At 41.7% G+C, this 17,066-nt stretch overlaps 1 protein-coding gene across 5 annotated transcripts; it reads left to right on the top strand.

Annotated features, from left to right (window-relative positions):
- Positions 1-12: 12 nt before the first annotated feature.
- Positions 13-16,792, top strand: LOC306860854 (nuclear receptor coactivator 6-like). 5 transcript variants are annotated; one of them, XM_079402817.1, is made up of 15 exons: positions 13-97; positions 2,027-2,281; positions 2,607-2,762; positions 2,939-3,061; positions 3,424-3,552; positions 5,290-6,108; positions 6,195-6,326; positions 6,436-7,801; positions 7,898-8,013; positions 8,448-11,891; positions 11,997-12,044; positions 15,222-15,252; positions 15,541-15,582; positions 15,880-16,025; positions 16,292-16,792. In XM_079402817.1, the coding sequence occupies exons 2-15, from the start codon at positions 2,071-2,073 to the stop codon at positions 16,342-16,344; spliced, it is 6,816 nt and encodes a 2,271-aa protein (XP_079258943.1). In that variant the 5' UTR covers positions 13-97; positions 2,027-2,070; the 3' UTR covers positions 16,345-16,792. The 5 variants fall into 5 exon arrangements, 4 of the variants coding, with proteins under 4 accessions (XP_079258943.1, XP_079258942.1, XP_079258944.1 ...); XM_079402816.1 differs by having other exon boundaries at positions 5,266-6,108; XR_013783420.1 differs by lacking the exons at positions 15,880-16,025; positions 16,292-16,792 and adding an exon at positions 12,295-12,371 and having other exon boundaries at positions 5,266-6,108; positions 15,541-15,560.
- The last annotated feature ends 274 nt before the right edge of the window (positions 16,793-17,066 follow it).

The following is a 17,066-nucleotide window of genomic DNA, read 5'->3' as shown; positions in this document are numbered from 1 at the left end:
TTAGTCGTTTAGGAAGCGCACAGGCGAACGCGCCGTTAGCGTCTGCTAGCTTAGACCTGTTTACTGCAGTAAAACCACTCCTGATGGACTGACAGCGGTGAGATCTTACCGTCTCCTCACCTTACAGAAACATTACCATGAAGTTAGCGTGTAAATGCGTGCGCTGCGTGAACGCTAGAGGCTGATATTAGCGAGGCAGTGACCAATGAGGCTGCCTGTGTTTGTATAGCTAATACATTAGCCCGAGTGAAGGAAACTCGTTATAATAATTCACTGATTTATTGCGGTGTTATTGTTGGGACTTCGTGCTCCAGACACGAGCTGTGGAGCTATTATAATGCTGTGTTGTTTGTCTTTAGCTTAAATGATGCGGTTTGGCTATGTTTTGATATTGCTAATGCTAATGCTAGAGATATAAACCCATATGAAGCTCTCCAGTTAAGTCAGCAGTAATTTCAAGCATAATAATGTATTATTAGATGTTATGTTTTGGATATTCACAGGTTAGTTTGCAGTGCAGCTCCTCATCATTGAGTTCACTGATAATCATCGTGTTGTTTGATAAAGAAACGTTGAGTAGTCAAAAAAATCCAAATCAAAACAATCATGTTATTTTTGAAGTACGTTGTAAAGTGTGATATCCTCCCTATACTGCCATTAAACTACATAACCGCTTATCTCAGAAAGTATTTTTATTTTAATTATGTAAAAATGTTAGGGGGATGCAACTTTAGTGTGGTATAATAATAACAATTAAGATATTGTATTAAAAAAGCCTCATTAAAACAACTAAACTTGGCAGCCTTGCGTAATAATTTATTATTATTTCGAAATTGCTTATTAATGTTTGAAACGTCTTTGTCCAGCACATGCAACAACATACAGGGGGAAACTAGCAGGAAATGATATCATATAGAGGACCCCTTCAGACCCTTTAGGTCAATGATACCTTATAGTATCAGAGCTTTTGACCATTTAATGACAAAGCAAGGTCACTCTTCAAAACTTATATTTATGAATTAATAATTAGTAAAAATGTGAAGATAGGCCTATATTTTAGGTGATTAAAGAGGTGTCCACTCACACTGATATTTTATAGTTTTTATATTCTAAGGCTGCATTTTTGTAAAACAAAAAAAATACACTACATACAGTAATAAAGTGAAATGTTATTACAATTTAAAACAGCTGTTTTCTATGTGAATATATTGTAAAGTGTAATGTATTTCTGTGATCTGCAGCTGTATTTTCAGCATCATTACTGCAGTCTTCAGTGTCACATGATCTTCAGAAATCATAATAATATACTGATTTACTGCTCAACAAACATTTCTGATTATGTCGTGCTGCCTAATATTTTTTCGGTGTTCATTACTGAATAGAAAGTTTAACTAACAGCATTTATTTGAAATATACATTTTTAATGAATTGTTTTTTTTTTATCGGTTAAGTCTTCATTATCAATTTTGATCAATTTATTGCATTGTTTTTCTGAATAAAACCTTCAATTTCTTTCCAAATAAGTATTTTTAAATGCAAGTCTCACTGACACCAAACTTTTGAACATTAGTGTATTCAAGGTTTAAGGAAACTGTTATTACTTTTTATTTGATGGTTATACCACATGACACATTTGTAGTCACGGAAATTAAAAATTTCTTGAAAATGGTTTATTGTTCTGAAACCATATAAACCAACATGAATACAAAGAGTTCATTTCTAATAACTTGGCACATGTGGTTTAAACACAATTTTTCTATATTTATTTTTACGGACGCTCTTGGATGTCCTTGAGCCTTAGATCAATGCAGAATATAAACATAAATATATCTGGAACGATACAAATGGAAAAGTTGCTTGGTTAGTAGTAATGAATGGTGATTTCTACGTACTTTTAGTTTTTTTAAATAAAAGTTTTGTTTGCATGGCAGCATATATTGTATATAATTATGAAGTTAATATATAGGGCGTGCAGACAAAGGTTTCTCATCAGTGGTGACTGATCTTGTTGTTTCTCTTTAAGCAGTGTCACTGTCTCCAGAGGCTACGCAGCTCTTTTGGTGAAGGGCTATGGCGCATCAGCTGTCCCTGGATGCACAATCCCCTCGAGCCGTCCCGCTCACGGATCACGACTCCGGAGTGGAAGATGGAGACGATGGCTCCAGCAGCCCTACCACAACCTCCACGATCTATGTTGCCTTCAAAGGGAACATGAATGATGAGGACTTTCAGGAGAAGCTGGATACCATCTTAAAGGGGATGCCAGATATGCTCTTGCTAGGTCAAGATTTATCTTGAAACTATGATTATTACTCATGCATGAAAAATTATTCATTGCTGCTGGAAAATTATATTTTTGCAAAGATACATTGGTTTATACATTAAATTTAAATGCTGTAAGGTATAGAGTCATACTGTCTTTGCTCAGTGTTTAGAGTATGGGCTAGTAATCCAGTTTTTTTCCTTGCATTGTTGTATTTCGAACCTAACAGACATTGACTAAAAGCCCTAAAATTTCATTTTTATTTTTATGGTGTCTTTAATGTTTTTTTTCTAATCTCAGTTATCTTATAGTGCTCCTGTACTCCACTCTTTGTCTAATAAAGGTACTAAGAGGCTCGAACCCGAGCGCGTGGAGCCGTGGAACAGTGTACGTGTCACTTTCAACATCCCCCGAGAGGCAGCCGAGCGACTGCGCCTCCTGGCTCAAAACAACCAGCAGCAGCTGCGGGATCTGGGCATCCTGTCTGTGCAGATTGAAGGTACGGATGTGTCAAATCTGCTCAGGCAGAACCACTGGCAATGCAAGGGTCTGCCGGTGACCTCATTTAATGCTTGATGTCATTGGCACATTGTGTTTTTAATTACATATTAGTTCCATTTTTGCCTTTGTTCTACAATCAGTCAATGTGTTGATCGGCCTGTTGGGTTCATACAGGTGAAGGAGCCATTAACGTTGCGGTTGTACAGGGCCGAAGTCAAGAAGTAAGGGTAAACGGACCCCTTGGTGCTCCTGGTCAGATGAGAATGGATGTTGGATTCCCCATGCAGCAGGGCCAGGGTAACTATGCACAAGTGCTTAACTTAACACGGCTTTCTTCGACTCCTGAAGGTGCACGGTCTTGCAGAGTTTATCTCTAACGCTGATGATACACGGGGAAACTTTTTGAGCAATGTTTCTGAGCAACTTTGGTTAATGTTGGCGTCAGTGGGCAACCACACAGAGCCCATGACCGATCTAAAGTATCCAGATAGAAATCTGTTACCCATTCTCAGTGGGAAAGTGCCCAAACAAAATTGCTCAAAAAGTTGCCCCGTGTATCATCAGCCTAACCCTAAATAAACACACCTGTACAAACTAATCAAGGTTTTCAGGATTACTTAATAATTTAATTATGCTGAAGAAATACTTTTTTTTTTCAGCTGGAATGCGTATGAATAACCCTTCGGTGTCCATGATGCCTCCTGGGGCTAATATGGCAGCACAGGGAATGGTACCGAATAGTGGTGGACCAATGCAGCCAAGAGCACCAAGGCCACCTTCACAGACCGGTAATGGCAATTCTTTCATTCAAAGAAGTGAAGAAGTTACCCTTATTTATATTCCATACTGCTCTACAAAGGCAAATGCAGTAGTTGCAGCACCATTGGGACAGTTTGTTTTGAAATGTATTTTCACACTCTGTTTTCTCTGAATCAGAGTGTATTAAGATTTATCTTGAAGACACATCCAACAGGCAGGACTCATAGCTGGTTCATAGCTTGTTGTAACATGCGTTTCATGTCACCTATGACCATAGATTTCAGTGGGTCCTCTGATCTCATGACTACATACATCAGTCACTATGCAAGTGTTTTACTATATGTTGAAAAAGCACAAAAATATGTTTCAAGCTGAAGTTTTACTAGCAGTATTAAGGTGCTTCATATGTTCTGTGTGGAAATATTAAATTTTTATTCTTAGGACTTTTAGCCAGATTTACTGACGATGAATTGATGGATATATTGATGGTAGCTGCTGAATGTCAGATTCAGTCTGCAGATTTGAGTTGACTGATTTCACAGAAAATCACGTAGTAGTGTATAATGGACACAGACTCCAGTTTTTTTTAGCTTCAGATTATGATTCGATCTAGTCGGAGGCTATCAGACACGTTTAATTTTTTGAGCCGGTTTCAATTGTCATGCATTTTTAGCAAGGATTCGCATGCTTCTCAAATGCTCATGAAGAAGAGCATTTGTTTATTCGACTGAGTCATGTAATTGCATCTTGGCTCAGAATCCTTTTATGACACAAGATTAATGTAAACACAGCCCACTTTAACCTTTTTGAACTTTATGAATTATTTTAGGTTTAAGTTTGTGTAAAAAATTGGAAGCAAGCAGAGTATGGCTGTTTCTAAAGCATGCAGCGCCATCTGCTGTTAAAAACTAAAAGCATGTGTTAATCTGATTAAAGGTGGGGTAAGTGATTTGTGGTAGCTAATGTTGACATTTGAAATCACAAAAACAAACACGCCACTACCTCAAAATGGCCCCGCCCCTATTTTGATAGCTCCGCCCCCACACATACATAACGTTACACAACCCAGGCAACGATTAGTTCTGTGAAACAAAGCAAAACCAATGTTACTCACCTATCGAGAAGAAACAAAGCAACCTCGGCGTCCGATCTCATGCCTTCCCACTCTTCTGTCCAGCGCTGGAAAGCTGATCCGATATTTATATCCTGTTAATTGTAACACCGTGTCTACACCGGACGTGAGCGGCGCAGCGTGACAAAATACTATAGAACTCATTATAATCAGTGAAGCTGTCTACACTGGATCCCGACAGTACACTGCTGCCGTGTTCTATTTATAACGTATTGACACAAATTTCAAATGATTTTCAACTGTCGCTTTGTTGCGTCCAGTGTAGACAGATTTTAAATGGCGCAACAGGACAACTGTCGCGTCCAGTGTAGACACGGTGTAAGCCGCCTTTTCTTCCGCAGACGTTTTCCTCTCTTGTTTTTTAACCGCCAACTCGATCTTTCTGTCGTTGCTCGGCTAAAGTCCGTCAAGTATACTGAGCGTGCTCTCTCCCCCACATCATGAGTAGACACGCCCCTTACTGCTGATAGGCTACAAGTTTGTTTTGGTACTTGTCCCCGACTCGTTTTCTAAAGCGTTTTTGAAAAAATACATACCCCACCTTTAACAGGGATTTAGTTGTCATTTCATCTTTTAGAAGTTTTCACATTTGTGTTCACATTTTTATCAGACACACTGGATCCCATGCTTTCAGGGCTGGCCTTACAGCAGCAACAACTCCAACATCCTCAAGTGGGACATGGTCCACTCGGTAACTTAGGCCCACAGGGACATCACATGCAAGCCATGCAAGCCAATCGACAGCTAAATCCAGCAGTCCTACAGCAACTTCAGCAACAACAGCAGCAGCACCAACAACAGCAGGTTCAGATGGCTCAACTAGGTGGTGCACGTGGTCCTTTCAACCCCTCCAACCAGATGCCTGTACCCCCTGGCTGGAACCAGTTGCCCTCTGGTGTTCTCCAACCACCACCTGTCCAGGGTCCTATGGGACCAGGTTGGAGGAAAGCCCTACCACAGCCACAAATGGGGCAACGTCAACCCACTTTGGCATCTGTTCAGACGCCCAGTCATCCACCACCACCATATCCATTTGGAAGCCAGCAGGCCGGACAGGTTTTCAATACAATGGCACAACATCAGTTGCATCAACAGCAACAACAGCAGCAGACGGGGGCAAACCAGTTTGCAACCCCTCAGCCCAAAGTCCCTCAGGGAGCACCAGGTGTAGTTGTCTCCAGAGCGCCTCCTCCTCTGCCTCCCTCCTCTGCCCCTCAAGGAAGTCTCACAGCCAAGTCCCCTGGTTCGTCGTCATCTCCATTCCAACAGGGCTCACCTGGAACACCTCCAATGATGGGACAGGGGCAACTTGGTCCACGTCCCACAACCCCCCAGGGTTTCCCACAAGGTGTTGGATCTCCAGGAAGAGCTGTGATGGGCCAGCAAGGAAACATTCAGCCTGGCTTTATGGGTATTCCACAACATGGACAGGTTCCCCAAGGTGGAATGGGAGGTATGTTTTCAGATATTCAATGTAGAAGTGATTTTGTATTGTTATTAATTTGGTTACCTGTTATTGAATATGAATATATTGTGCAGGTATGCCCAAACGAATGCCAATGGGGTTCCCAAATGCTCCTGTTAATCAGAACTTCGGACAAGGACAGGTTACTACCACTGGAGCAGGTAGTACACCTCAAATACAAAATAGTCAGAGCATGGCAAACACTGGTAAGATGTGTGGATTGTTTTAATACTGTTTTGAGTCTTTTGTTCTAATATGAAGTTTTATCCACTTTCTATATATCAAGTTTCAACAAGTCTGAAAATCTCATTCTAGGTGTCCAGTCATCAGCCCCAGCGCCAAATCACATGCAGTCAAATCCCCATCAAGGTGCTGCAATGACCCACCACAGTGGCATGCCAGCTCAACCCCCAGGCACCACCTCAGGAGGTAGTATGGGACAACCTCAGCAAGGTCTTCAGACTCAAATGATGGGTGTACCACATTCACAACATCAAACACAGGTTGTAGCTTCCACCCAAAGTCAAATGGCACAAAGCCAAACAGGGGGCCAGACTGTTTTGTCCAGGCCAGTGAATACCGGGCCGCGAGGCATGACCCCTCCCAAGCAAATGATGCCACCACAAGGTCAAGGGATCATGCAGAACCAAAACCAGCTGGGTGGAGGACAGGGACATCAGGCTTTATTGCTTCAGCAGCAGCAGCAACAACAACAGCAACAACAACAGCAGCAGCAGCAACAACAACAACAACAGCAGCAACAGCAAAATGCTATGATGGAACACATTGTAGCTAGTCAGATACAGGGTAACAAGCAGGCCTTTGGCCCAAAAGGTCAACCTGGTGTAATGCAAGGCCAGATGATGAGAGGTCCTTCACCTAATATTCAAGCTAATATGCAGCAGTTTCAGTCTCAGATGGGTCAGCAACAAATGACTCCGCAACAGCAACAACAAATGGCTCATTTGCAACAACAGCAGCAATTACAGCTACAGCAACAGCAGTTACAACAGCAACAACTACAGCTGCAACACCAGCAGCCACAACAAGCACAAATGCAACAACAGCTACAGCAACCCCATCAGCAAATGGTACAACAACAGTCTCAACAAATTCCAATGAATGGCAACCCCAACCAAGCATTAGGGATGCATGGGGCTCAAATGCGACTTCCAGGAAATCATCATTTAGTACAACAACAGCTTCAGCAAAAACAACAGCAACAGCAGGTGATGCTGCAGCAGCAACAGGCTGGTCAGCAGCATCAACACCAGTTAGGAGATAGTAGTGGAAATGCTGATATCGGCCAACAGATGGTTCCAGACCTGCAGAATCAGCAACAACAGCAGGGTATGTTGGGAAATTCTCAACATATGCAGGTTGGCAATGGACATTTTCCTGGTCATGGGATGTCCTTCAATCCTCAGTTTGCTGGTCAGATGCCAATAGGAGGGCCATGTGGGCAAGCGGGTGGATTTCCAGTGAACAAGGATGTGACACTAACCAGTCCCTTGTTAGTAAATCTTCTCCAAAGTGATATTTCTGCCAACCAGTTTGGTCCTGGTGGGAAGCAAGGAACAGGTGCGGTTGCTGCTAATCAGGTCAAGCCTAAAAAGAAGAAACCTCCTCGTAAGAAGAAGCCAAAAGTAGAGGAAGGACAACAGTCTACTGACGGTTTGTGGTAAGAGCTTTTTATTCTTAAATTTTTTACACTGAAGCTGAGTAAATGACTCTGTTACACTGTTGAATAGAACTACAAAGTTTGTGTCTTTCTTAGTGGTCTGGAATCACTGCCTCATGGAATGGAGGAAGCAGAGATGCAAGGGTTGGGAGGTGATCAAGGGGGTGGCATTGACTCTAACTCTAAACTTTCTGAATTCGCTAATCGATCAGGTAAACAATAGTGCTGTCAATGATTAATCACGATTAATCGCATCCAAAATAAAAGTTTTTGTTTATACAATGTACGTGTGTGTGCTGTGTATATTTATTATGTATATAAAAATAGACACACATACAATATATATTTTGAAAATATTTACATGTATACAGTATATTTAAATTCATATCATTTAAATGTAATATAAATATATTTAATATATAAACATAACATATTTTTCTTAAATATATACATGCATGTATGTGTTTTTATTTATTTATATATATATATATATATATCACGTAAACAAAAACCTTTATTTTGAATGTGATTAATCGCGATTAATCGTTTGACAGCACTAGTAAACAATTTAATGCCTTTTGATTGATAATTTATTATTTTTTACATTACTTAGAGTATTATTATTTACTTACTATTTTATCTTTAGGTCTGCCTGGTCAGTCTGGAGATCAAAGGGTATTACAGCAAATGCCAATGCAGTTTATGCCCCCACAACAGCAGCAACAGATACAGCAAATGCAGCAGCAGCAGCAGTTACAACAACAGCAGCAGCAACAAATGCAGCAGCAACAGATGCAACAACAGCATCAACAGATCCAGCAGCAGCAAATGCAACAGCAACAAATGCAGATGCAGAGTATGCAGGGTCCTCAAGGTCAAGCTGGAACATCACAAGGACCCCATCATGTCCAGACCCAGATTCATTCACAACAGTCAATGCAGATGCAGCAGCAACAACAACAACAACAACCTGCACCACAACACCTCCAACAACAACTGCAGTCACAGCCACAACAACAACAGGCACAGCAGCAGCAACAACATCAGCAGCAGCAACAACAAATGATGATGATGCTTAAAATGCAACAAGAAGCTAAAAATCGAATGCCACTACAGCAAGGTGGGCACATGCAAAAGGGTTTAGTCAATCCTAATGATCCATCTCAGAGAATGCCTGTATCACAGCCGGGCAACATGCCTGTAATGATCGATCTTCAAGGGCATGGAGGTGTTCCACCTTCTCCTGATAAAGCCAGAGGAATGCCACTCATGGTAAATCCACCTCTCACTGGACCAGCAAGAAGGACACCTCATTCAGAGGTTGGACAACCAACACTACCAGAGGAAACCCCTGGAAACCATAGCATGCAGGACCGGGGACCCCTTGAAATTGGTCAACAGTCCGGAAATGGAAATCAACCAATGATTCCCAATCAAGGTCCTAATACTCATTTAATGAAATCTGTGCCTTTATCAGTGCCCCACCAGCCAGGAGCAAGTCCCCAACAGCAGTCCCAGCAAGTGGCAGCAATGGCTGGCTCACATAATATTCACTTTTCCAGTGCTCCTGCAACTTCCCAAAGTTCCCGCCCTAAAACCCCTAACCGAGCCAGTCCTCGGCCATATCACCACCCTTTAACTCCAACCAACCGTCCACCTAGTACTGAACCCTCTGAAATAAATCTGTCCCCTGAGAGACTGAATGCCTCTATCGCTGGTCTTTTCCCTCCAAAAATTAACATTCCTCTACCACCCCGGCAGCCAAATCTTAATCGAGGTTTCGATCAGCAAGGTCTTAACCCAACCACACTTAAAGCAATTGGCCAGGCTCCACCCAACCTATCAACTCTTCCTGTCAACAATAATACCAGTGGCAACAATAATGGCCCACAGTCTTATCCATCAGGAGTTGGCATGGTAAGCTCCGGAGGAAAACAAGACAAACAGACCGGTGTTGGGCAAGCTAAAAGAGCTAGTCCCAGTAATAGTCGTCGATCCAACCCTGCCTCAAATAGAAAAGCTGCCACTCCAAGCCCAGGAAGACAGAAGGGTGCCAAAGCATCATTGTTATCACCTCCACATCCACAGCAAATGATGGTTAGTCCACAGAACGTGATGGTTAGTCCCAACTCAGTGCTCCCAACTACCTCTGCATCTTTGCCATCAGCAGGACCTGGAGAATCACAACAGAGTTTAAATTCTCTGCAAACCCTACCTGGTGGTGGCGATTCAATTAGAGATGGCCAGGTAGTGACTACGCAAGCAGAGCAGCATCAGGCAGTTCAGTTTAGAGAGCAGTCTGCTCCTAAAATGGCAAGCTCTCGGGTGCCTTCTCAGGAACCCAAAAGGCAAGAGCTTAGCAATTTGGTTGAACAGCGTGCTGGAGATAAACAACAACCTCGGACAATACCACAACATGACCATGGCTCTGCTGTATCACCAGCATTTAGAGATGCTCCAACATCTCTGAATCAGCTATTGGACAACACAGGCACCCCATCTTTGTCAGTGAAATCTCAAACTATTCCTCAAGTAGGTGGAGAACCTGTGCAGAAAGAGAGCCCTCATGCTCCACCAGCTCAGGAGAACCAATCCAATCTTGTTGTCTCACAGAGCACAAATATCGGCACCTCTTTGTCTACAAGTGAAGCTGATCAGAAACCTAAACCTGCTTCAGTATCAAGTCCAAATCTTGTAGCCAGTAGCAGTGCAAACCTGCAGTCTGTCAGTGCTGTATCAAGTGTTAATTCAAACCAAACTGTGCTCTTAAGTCTCACTTCAATACCCAACCCTTCAGTAAGTTCAAATCACAATCTTATACCCATCTCAAATGCATCTCAAACTGTCTTGCAAAGGTCCATCTCATCAGCGCCAACGCCACAAAATCAGATCACGGTCTTTGTAACCTCGAATCCCATTAGCTCTGCTACCAACACAGCTTCTGTGGTTCCTCCTGCTGTTGTATCCAAGGTTCTGGTTCCCAATAAAAACATAAGACCTCCTGATGTTCGTCAACAAAATCCTACCCAAGCGCGTCCACAGTTCATTGCAGGATCTGTGTATTCTATATTTCAAGCTACGCCGGTATCATCAAGTGCTAACGTCATGTCTCAACCTGTCACTATGGTTGGTCCTATTGTCTCTGCAAATATCCAGCTTACTCCTACCCCGGTGTCAACTACATCGACACCCTCTGCACCAGCATCAACATCTATTCTGACAAACTCACCTGCTGTCAGCATAGCTGCTACTCAGCAGAGCCGCACTGTCATTGGGCAGCTTCAAGTTCAAGTACCTGCAAGTCAGGCTTCCCCTGTAAACATAGTTCCACCATCTCAACAGCAAAGCCCTGGAGTTCCCAAACAGGAGAGTGTCTCTGAAGCTGGTGGCCCGAAATCTAGTCCTGTTGGGCAGTCGGCCTTATATTATGGCATGTCCTCACCCTTTCAGCAGCTATTGACTTCTCCACCTGCTTGCTCTAGCCCAGGGGCTACGGTTGTTGCCCGCAGAAGTCCCCTGTCTCCAACAACAATGTTAGCCAAAAGCAGTCCAGTCCAGACTGTTGTAAGCAAACATACCGCACCCAGCATCTCTTCGAGCAATGCCGATGATCAAAAAGAGCGAACCCCTGTCACTCATATCGGAAAGACTCTGGATGTTACCACAACTCAAGCTTCTTGTGCGGTTACGTCTGAAATGGTATCTGCACTCCAGCCCACTGCTCCAGTGACTGTTCCAGCTGCTCAATTAGCGTCTCAGCAATCTGCACTTCCTCCAAAAGTGTCTTCTCCTGAACCTGTGCCCACTCCTTCTCTAGTCCCTACTTCTACATCATCGTCTAATATGCCGCCCCCAGCCTCTACACCTGGAATGGTTCACCTGTCTAGTCCTGTTGCTACTTCTTCACCAACATCTAGTTTGCCTGCAGTTTTAGTTTCTGCACCCACTGCTGCTCCAGGACCTCCCACTACAACCTCTGGCCACTCCACAGCAACACCCGCACAGCTTTCTGGGGATCAGCAGCCTTCTTCACTGGTGGAGACTGACTCTGCTGAAACAAAAGCAACTGTAGATCCTCCTGGCATCTCAGGTAACTACTTGATGGTATCAAGGCAAATTAATTAATTGTCTAGTCGAACGTTATTTTAACGTATGATTTTTACTTCTTAGTCATTCTTTTTATTTAACTTTGCAGCTCATCCTGAAGCTCCACAAGAAGACCAAGCTTCATGTGACCAAGCTGGTAAATGCCTTTTTAATCAAATCTATTTCTACCCATGCAAATTGTAGTCACATGCAGGGGTGCTGCTATGGTTCCTGGGCCCGCTGAATAAGTGCCTTATGATCAGGGCCCTTGGAATCATCATAAACTTCCTCCCCGTTAAGGCACCCCTGGTCATGTGAACTACCTTAATCCCAAAGTATACTTGTGCATATGACCAAACGCATAGTGTTTCGAAGTACACTCCATTTCATAGAATACATGAACACAGGTGCAACGATCTCAAGCTGATGCTGCGCCTGCTGTGAGAGATTTGGCACAACATGCAGTGCAATTATAATGCTGAAGGTGAGGTACAATAGCCTGGTAATACCAAACTCTGCTACTTCGCTTTGCTTCGTAGACAGAGTCTGGAAGGGCATAATTGGCAAGCGTTTACGTGGGGAGGCGCTTGTCTGAATTTTAAAATCATTGGTGTACCCGTAAGCCAATCACAGAACGTTTGGTTATGATGTATGTTATGCGCCGGCTCAGCCGCCTCGAACTTCCGCTGACTAAACACAGGTATGCGGCGAAAACAAAACCATCGAGCGAAATGCCGGAGTGAAGATGGCTGTGAATGACTTTTGCAGATTATTTGAAGTAAATCTACGCATCCACTGTAAAATTTGTGAATCTAAGCTAATATTTGACAGTAGAGACCATCAAGAAAATATTTGCAGCCAACTGTCAAAGTTAGGATTAGTTCTGTTAAACACAGCTCTTCGTTCATTTAGGGTCTGTCGGAAATGCTGCAACTTAATTGCAAGATTACAGCATTACATGGTAATATTCAAGGACTTGAAAAGAAAGGAGACACTGACCTGTCAAAAGGGTGCCAGTTCGAGCTCGACATATATTAATAAGTGTTTATATCTCAACATCCCATGTCTCCATGTCCGCTGTCATTTTAGATTTACCTAACCTAAACTACAATCTTAAATTCGGCGCTTAGCGTCTACGTCACGGCTCTCAGCCCGCCCTCTGTTCATTGGTTGGACGGCTGGTGCAGAGCCGGAGATAATCTGGGAGCTGGTTTGCTATATTAGACTGAGTACAGAAGCGAACTGAAATAGAGTGGAAGTACAAAGTAGAGGTACAATTCATATTTCTTCATTAAATAACTTGTAAAGTAATTGGAAAACTTTGTGAAACAATTTCACAAACAGCATGAGTGAATCACCGCGCGCGCTCTCTCTTTCTCTCTCAAAATGCGCAAACGGCTTCAAATCAAATCGCGTCTGCACTATAAGCGAGCTGCACGCTGAACAGTTGACAGGAACTGCCACTTGCACAATCAAGGCAGGGTCGCGTTGTCACTATAGTTTATAAATTGCATTTCTTTTTAATTCTTGCCAGTGTTTAAACCATTCAGCACTTGCGCGCTCTCCTGGAGACCGTGCGCTCATACACACTCACACACAACGCCAGGTTCACATCCGTTTGCGGTGCGTATTTTTTCCGCGCTCATCATAACGGATTAGAGCGTCCACACTGCGCACGGCTGCGGTCCAGCGGTGCGTACCAGGAGCGGTGCGTATGCAGCAGTGCAGAGATCGTTTCCACTGCACATGCTGAATTAAAGTTGTTATGCACTGCATTGTTTGCAGTAAATATGAACATGGATTGACACGAAAATGTTGTAATAACACCATAAATGCATATAATTAAAGTCTACTGTGTTTCACAGTCAACACATAGGGCTTTTTGGCTCGGTTTAAAGGGAAAGAGCACTTTTAGATAAACAAGGCAATAATAAATGGTACTCATGGAGGTAGAAAAGCAAAGTTCTTTATTAACCGCAGGATTGCTTGTAATAAAGATTTAAATGCAAAACGAAAGGCAGTAGAAGTGACTGTTTCTGTCAATGGTAGGTTTGTGATAACGTAAGAAAAGTAGTTTAAGGCCCTGTTTCACGGACAGGATTAGGCCATAGTTCAATTAGGACATTTAAGTAATTTCTCTAAACATGCTTAGAAAAAAAACATTACTGGTGTGCGTCTTGAGACAAAACAAAGGCACTGATATATTATATATTCAGCTTCTCGTCAAACTTTCTGTCCAATCAAATGCTCTCTAGAATCTGAAGCATCCCACCCCCTACACTATAAATAGATGCTGAGGCTGCAACTGAAATCTGTTACTTGTTCACAGAATTAGTCTCTTCTGTGCGGTGAATGGTACGTAGTGCACTATATAGGGGATAGGGAACAATTCAGTGTAAATATGCTTTCCATTGGGGCAAAAGAAGTCTGGTTTCGTGCTATCATATGTTTGAATCGGACCCATTTGAATTCAACACCGAATGCTATATTTTATATGGATGAGATTGAGGCTTAACTGAGCTCAATGGCTCTGGTCCAAACTGTGATATAAACAAAACGCTATTTAAAAAAGGGGGCGGGACTGCTTGATATTTCCCACCCTGTCTTCCTGTTTCAGTTTAAATGACATCAACACATAGAATAACACTGTGTTTGAAAGTACTTCAGTGGACCTTTAAGTAGTGTTTATAAGTGCAGCACTGCTTTGTTTACAGTGGTAGCCAAGGAAATTGTATCTCTGCTGTTCCTTAAGTGCCACCTGCTGTCCTGAATTTGCGTCTCATTCAGCCCATCTGCTTTAATGCAGTTTTATATAGCATAATATCACAAAGCTAAAGTTAGATCATTCTGTTTTTGCTTCCAGTGTTAGAAGAAGAAAAAAAATCCAAGCTAGGAAAGAGAAGCTTCAATTAGAAGCTATTGGTTTTCATTTTTATTTAATTTTTTACAATGTATTTTTTATTTGACTTAAAGCTATTTCAAATTCACAAAGAAATGTGCAGCATTTTGTCTGAGAAATAATAAAAGGACACTTTTTCATTAAAGTTTCTTAAATAATTTTGTTATAAAAAATTGTGAGGAGGGTGTGCGTATTAGGCTGATGAAATTTCTGTAATATGCACTGTATGCATACACCCTAGTTTACATAGAAAAACTGAAGTATACTTTGGGTTTTAGCGATTGCTAATCTAATTCAAGATTATGTGATGCAGTCCTGCACCAGAACCGTTTCTCCTGGTCTGAACCAACACATAAAGCCTGAAGCTGAGAAATAGAAAAACACTGCACAGTCAGTGTTTAACACTACACTAATTTCAGTTGTCTCTCTTTACAGGACAAGGGGTTACCACTGCATCAGAACAAGGGTAAGGCAATATTATTGACTGTGACTCGGATTATCTTTTTTTTCACCATCATTTTAATTTTATTCATTACCTGAAATTTAAAATGAATACATTTGTTAATTGTTTCAATCAAGAGGATTATTTTTATTGGGTAATCTGAATGAGCTCACCCTCATGAACACACTAATAATCATGGAATGATTCATGAAATCATTCTTTTTCTTGATCATTACTCAAATATGGGGAAGGAGGAAAAAATGTTGTTGAGCATCAAAGCAGTTTACCGCTGTTTTTCCACTTCTATAACAGATGGGCAAAGAAAAGAAAGACGCCCGTCAACTTAGCCCCAAGGTATGTATATAGCAGACCTGTAGATTCCCTGCACGGGTCCGTGCACGGGGCAGCGTGGCCATTTTAGTAAAGAGGTCATGAACAAGGACGGACGTTATCTGTGGTAGATGAGGAAAAACAGCAAGTGTGAATTCCTCAGTTGTACAGGGGCCAGATGTGGTCATTTTCTTCAGTTTTAAGACCAACCATTGATTTCCAAAGAAAACTAGAGAATATGTAGCATATAAATGTCTGCACTCTGAGCATTTTGATTGATTTTGTTTCCCTTTATCCCCATTGCCCTTCTTCCATCTGCAGGGATACAAGGGCCACCACTGAGAAAGCAAAAGGTCCTAGTCGACGAAGCTCCCGAACAGACAAGGAACCTGAGGAGGAAGCATCTGACAATGGACAGAGAAAAAGAGCTGCTAGGCCAGGCTCAGCCTCATCAAACACAGGAAAAGGTACAGGTTAGATGTCTAGACAAATAAATTGATGCAAATAAATGCAGGCTTGGTGAGCAGAAGAGGCCTCTTTAAAAAAAAAACTTGCTGTTCAAAAACTTTTGGCTGGTAGTGTGTTTATATAACAAATGAGCGGTGAAATAAAAATGTATGTAGAAACTATGTAACGATATGTAAAAAACAATTGTAAATCCCAAGTTTACCATAAATGCTGAAATGAATGTTTCTGATGACTAATTTAGCTTTTCTTTCTTCTGTCTTTCAAGAATCAAACACTGGAGCCAGTCCCACCCAGGCAAAACGAAGGAAGTCCAAGTAATCATGACATATGAATAAGCCTGTGAATTGTACATAATTTTGTTGTTGTTTTCTGAACTTGTTTTATCTGCTGTTTTTCCTTTTGTTCTTAGCAAGATAACCATGTACAGAAAGTTCTTTTTTTTTAATCACGATACTGTATTTTGTTCCTGGCTACTAGAGATCACGTTTAGAATTGTGTATGATGTGTTTGGATGACATTGTTTTGGTGTGACCTTTTTTTAAATTATTATTAATATTGATCAATTCTGGATTAATCATGTGATGCAGATTAAGAATAGAATCATGTCTGTAGTATCACAATATATTAATGTGGCTGAATCAGACTTTGTACTTACTACCCCATGTCGTAGGCTATATCATGAATTAACTGTGCATTTTAATACTGTCAGCACTTGTTCACCAGTTTAGCCCCCGGATCACATGCATTAAACAATTTTTACAAGTGTACGTTTGACTTGTTTTTGTCAAATAAGAACCCTGAGTTTAATTTAACAAAACCGAAAAAATATCAGTGATCTTAAATTAGTATGGATTTAAAGACAACACTTGTACAACGTTCTAAATGGAATACTAGCATACTTACTGCAAACTGCAGTATACACTACATATTTAACTTTATTTGTCCTTTATTTAACCAGGTAAAACTTTCTGAGGTTAAAAAAATCTCTTTTACAGAAGTGACCTGGCCAAGATGCAGCGCTGCATTTCAGAAAACGAACA

This window comes from Barbus barbus, assembly GCF_936440315.1.
Source record: "Barbus barbus genome assembly, chromosome: 41".
Classification (NCBI taxonomy): domain Eukaryota; kingdom Metazoa; phylum Chordata; class Actinopteri; order Cypriniformes; family Cyprinidae; genus Barbus; species Barbus barbus.
This window is presented reverse-complemented; position numbering and strand designations above follow the sequence as displayed.

Excerpts from the sequence above, each read along its gene's own strand:
- LOC306860854 (XM_079402816.1), top strand. The coding sequence starts at position 2,071 with ATGGCGCATCAGCTGTCCCTGGATGCACAATCCCCTCGAGCCGTCCCG. Across the intron at positions 2,763-2,938 it reads CCTGTCTGTGCAGATTGAAG|GTGAAGGAGCCATTAACGTT; the intron begins GTACGGATGTGT and ends GGGTTCATACAG. Across the intron at positions 16,026-16,291 it reads CTCATCAAACACAGGAAAAG|AATCAAACACTGGAGCCAGT; the intron begins GTACAGGTTAGA and ends CTGTCTTTCAAG.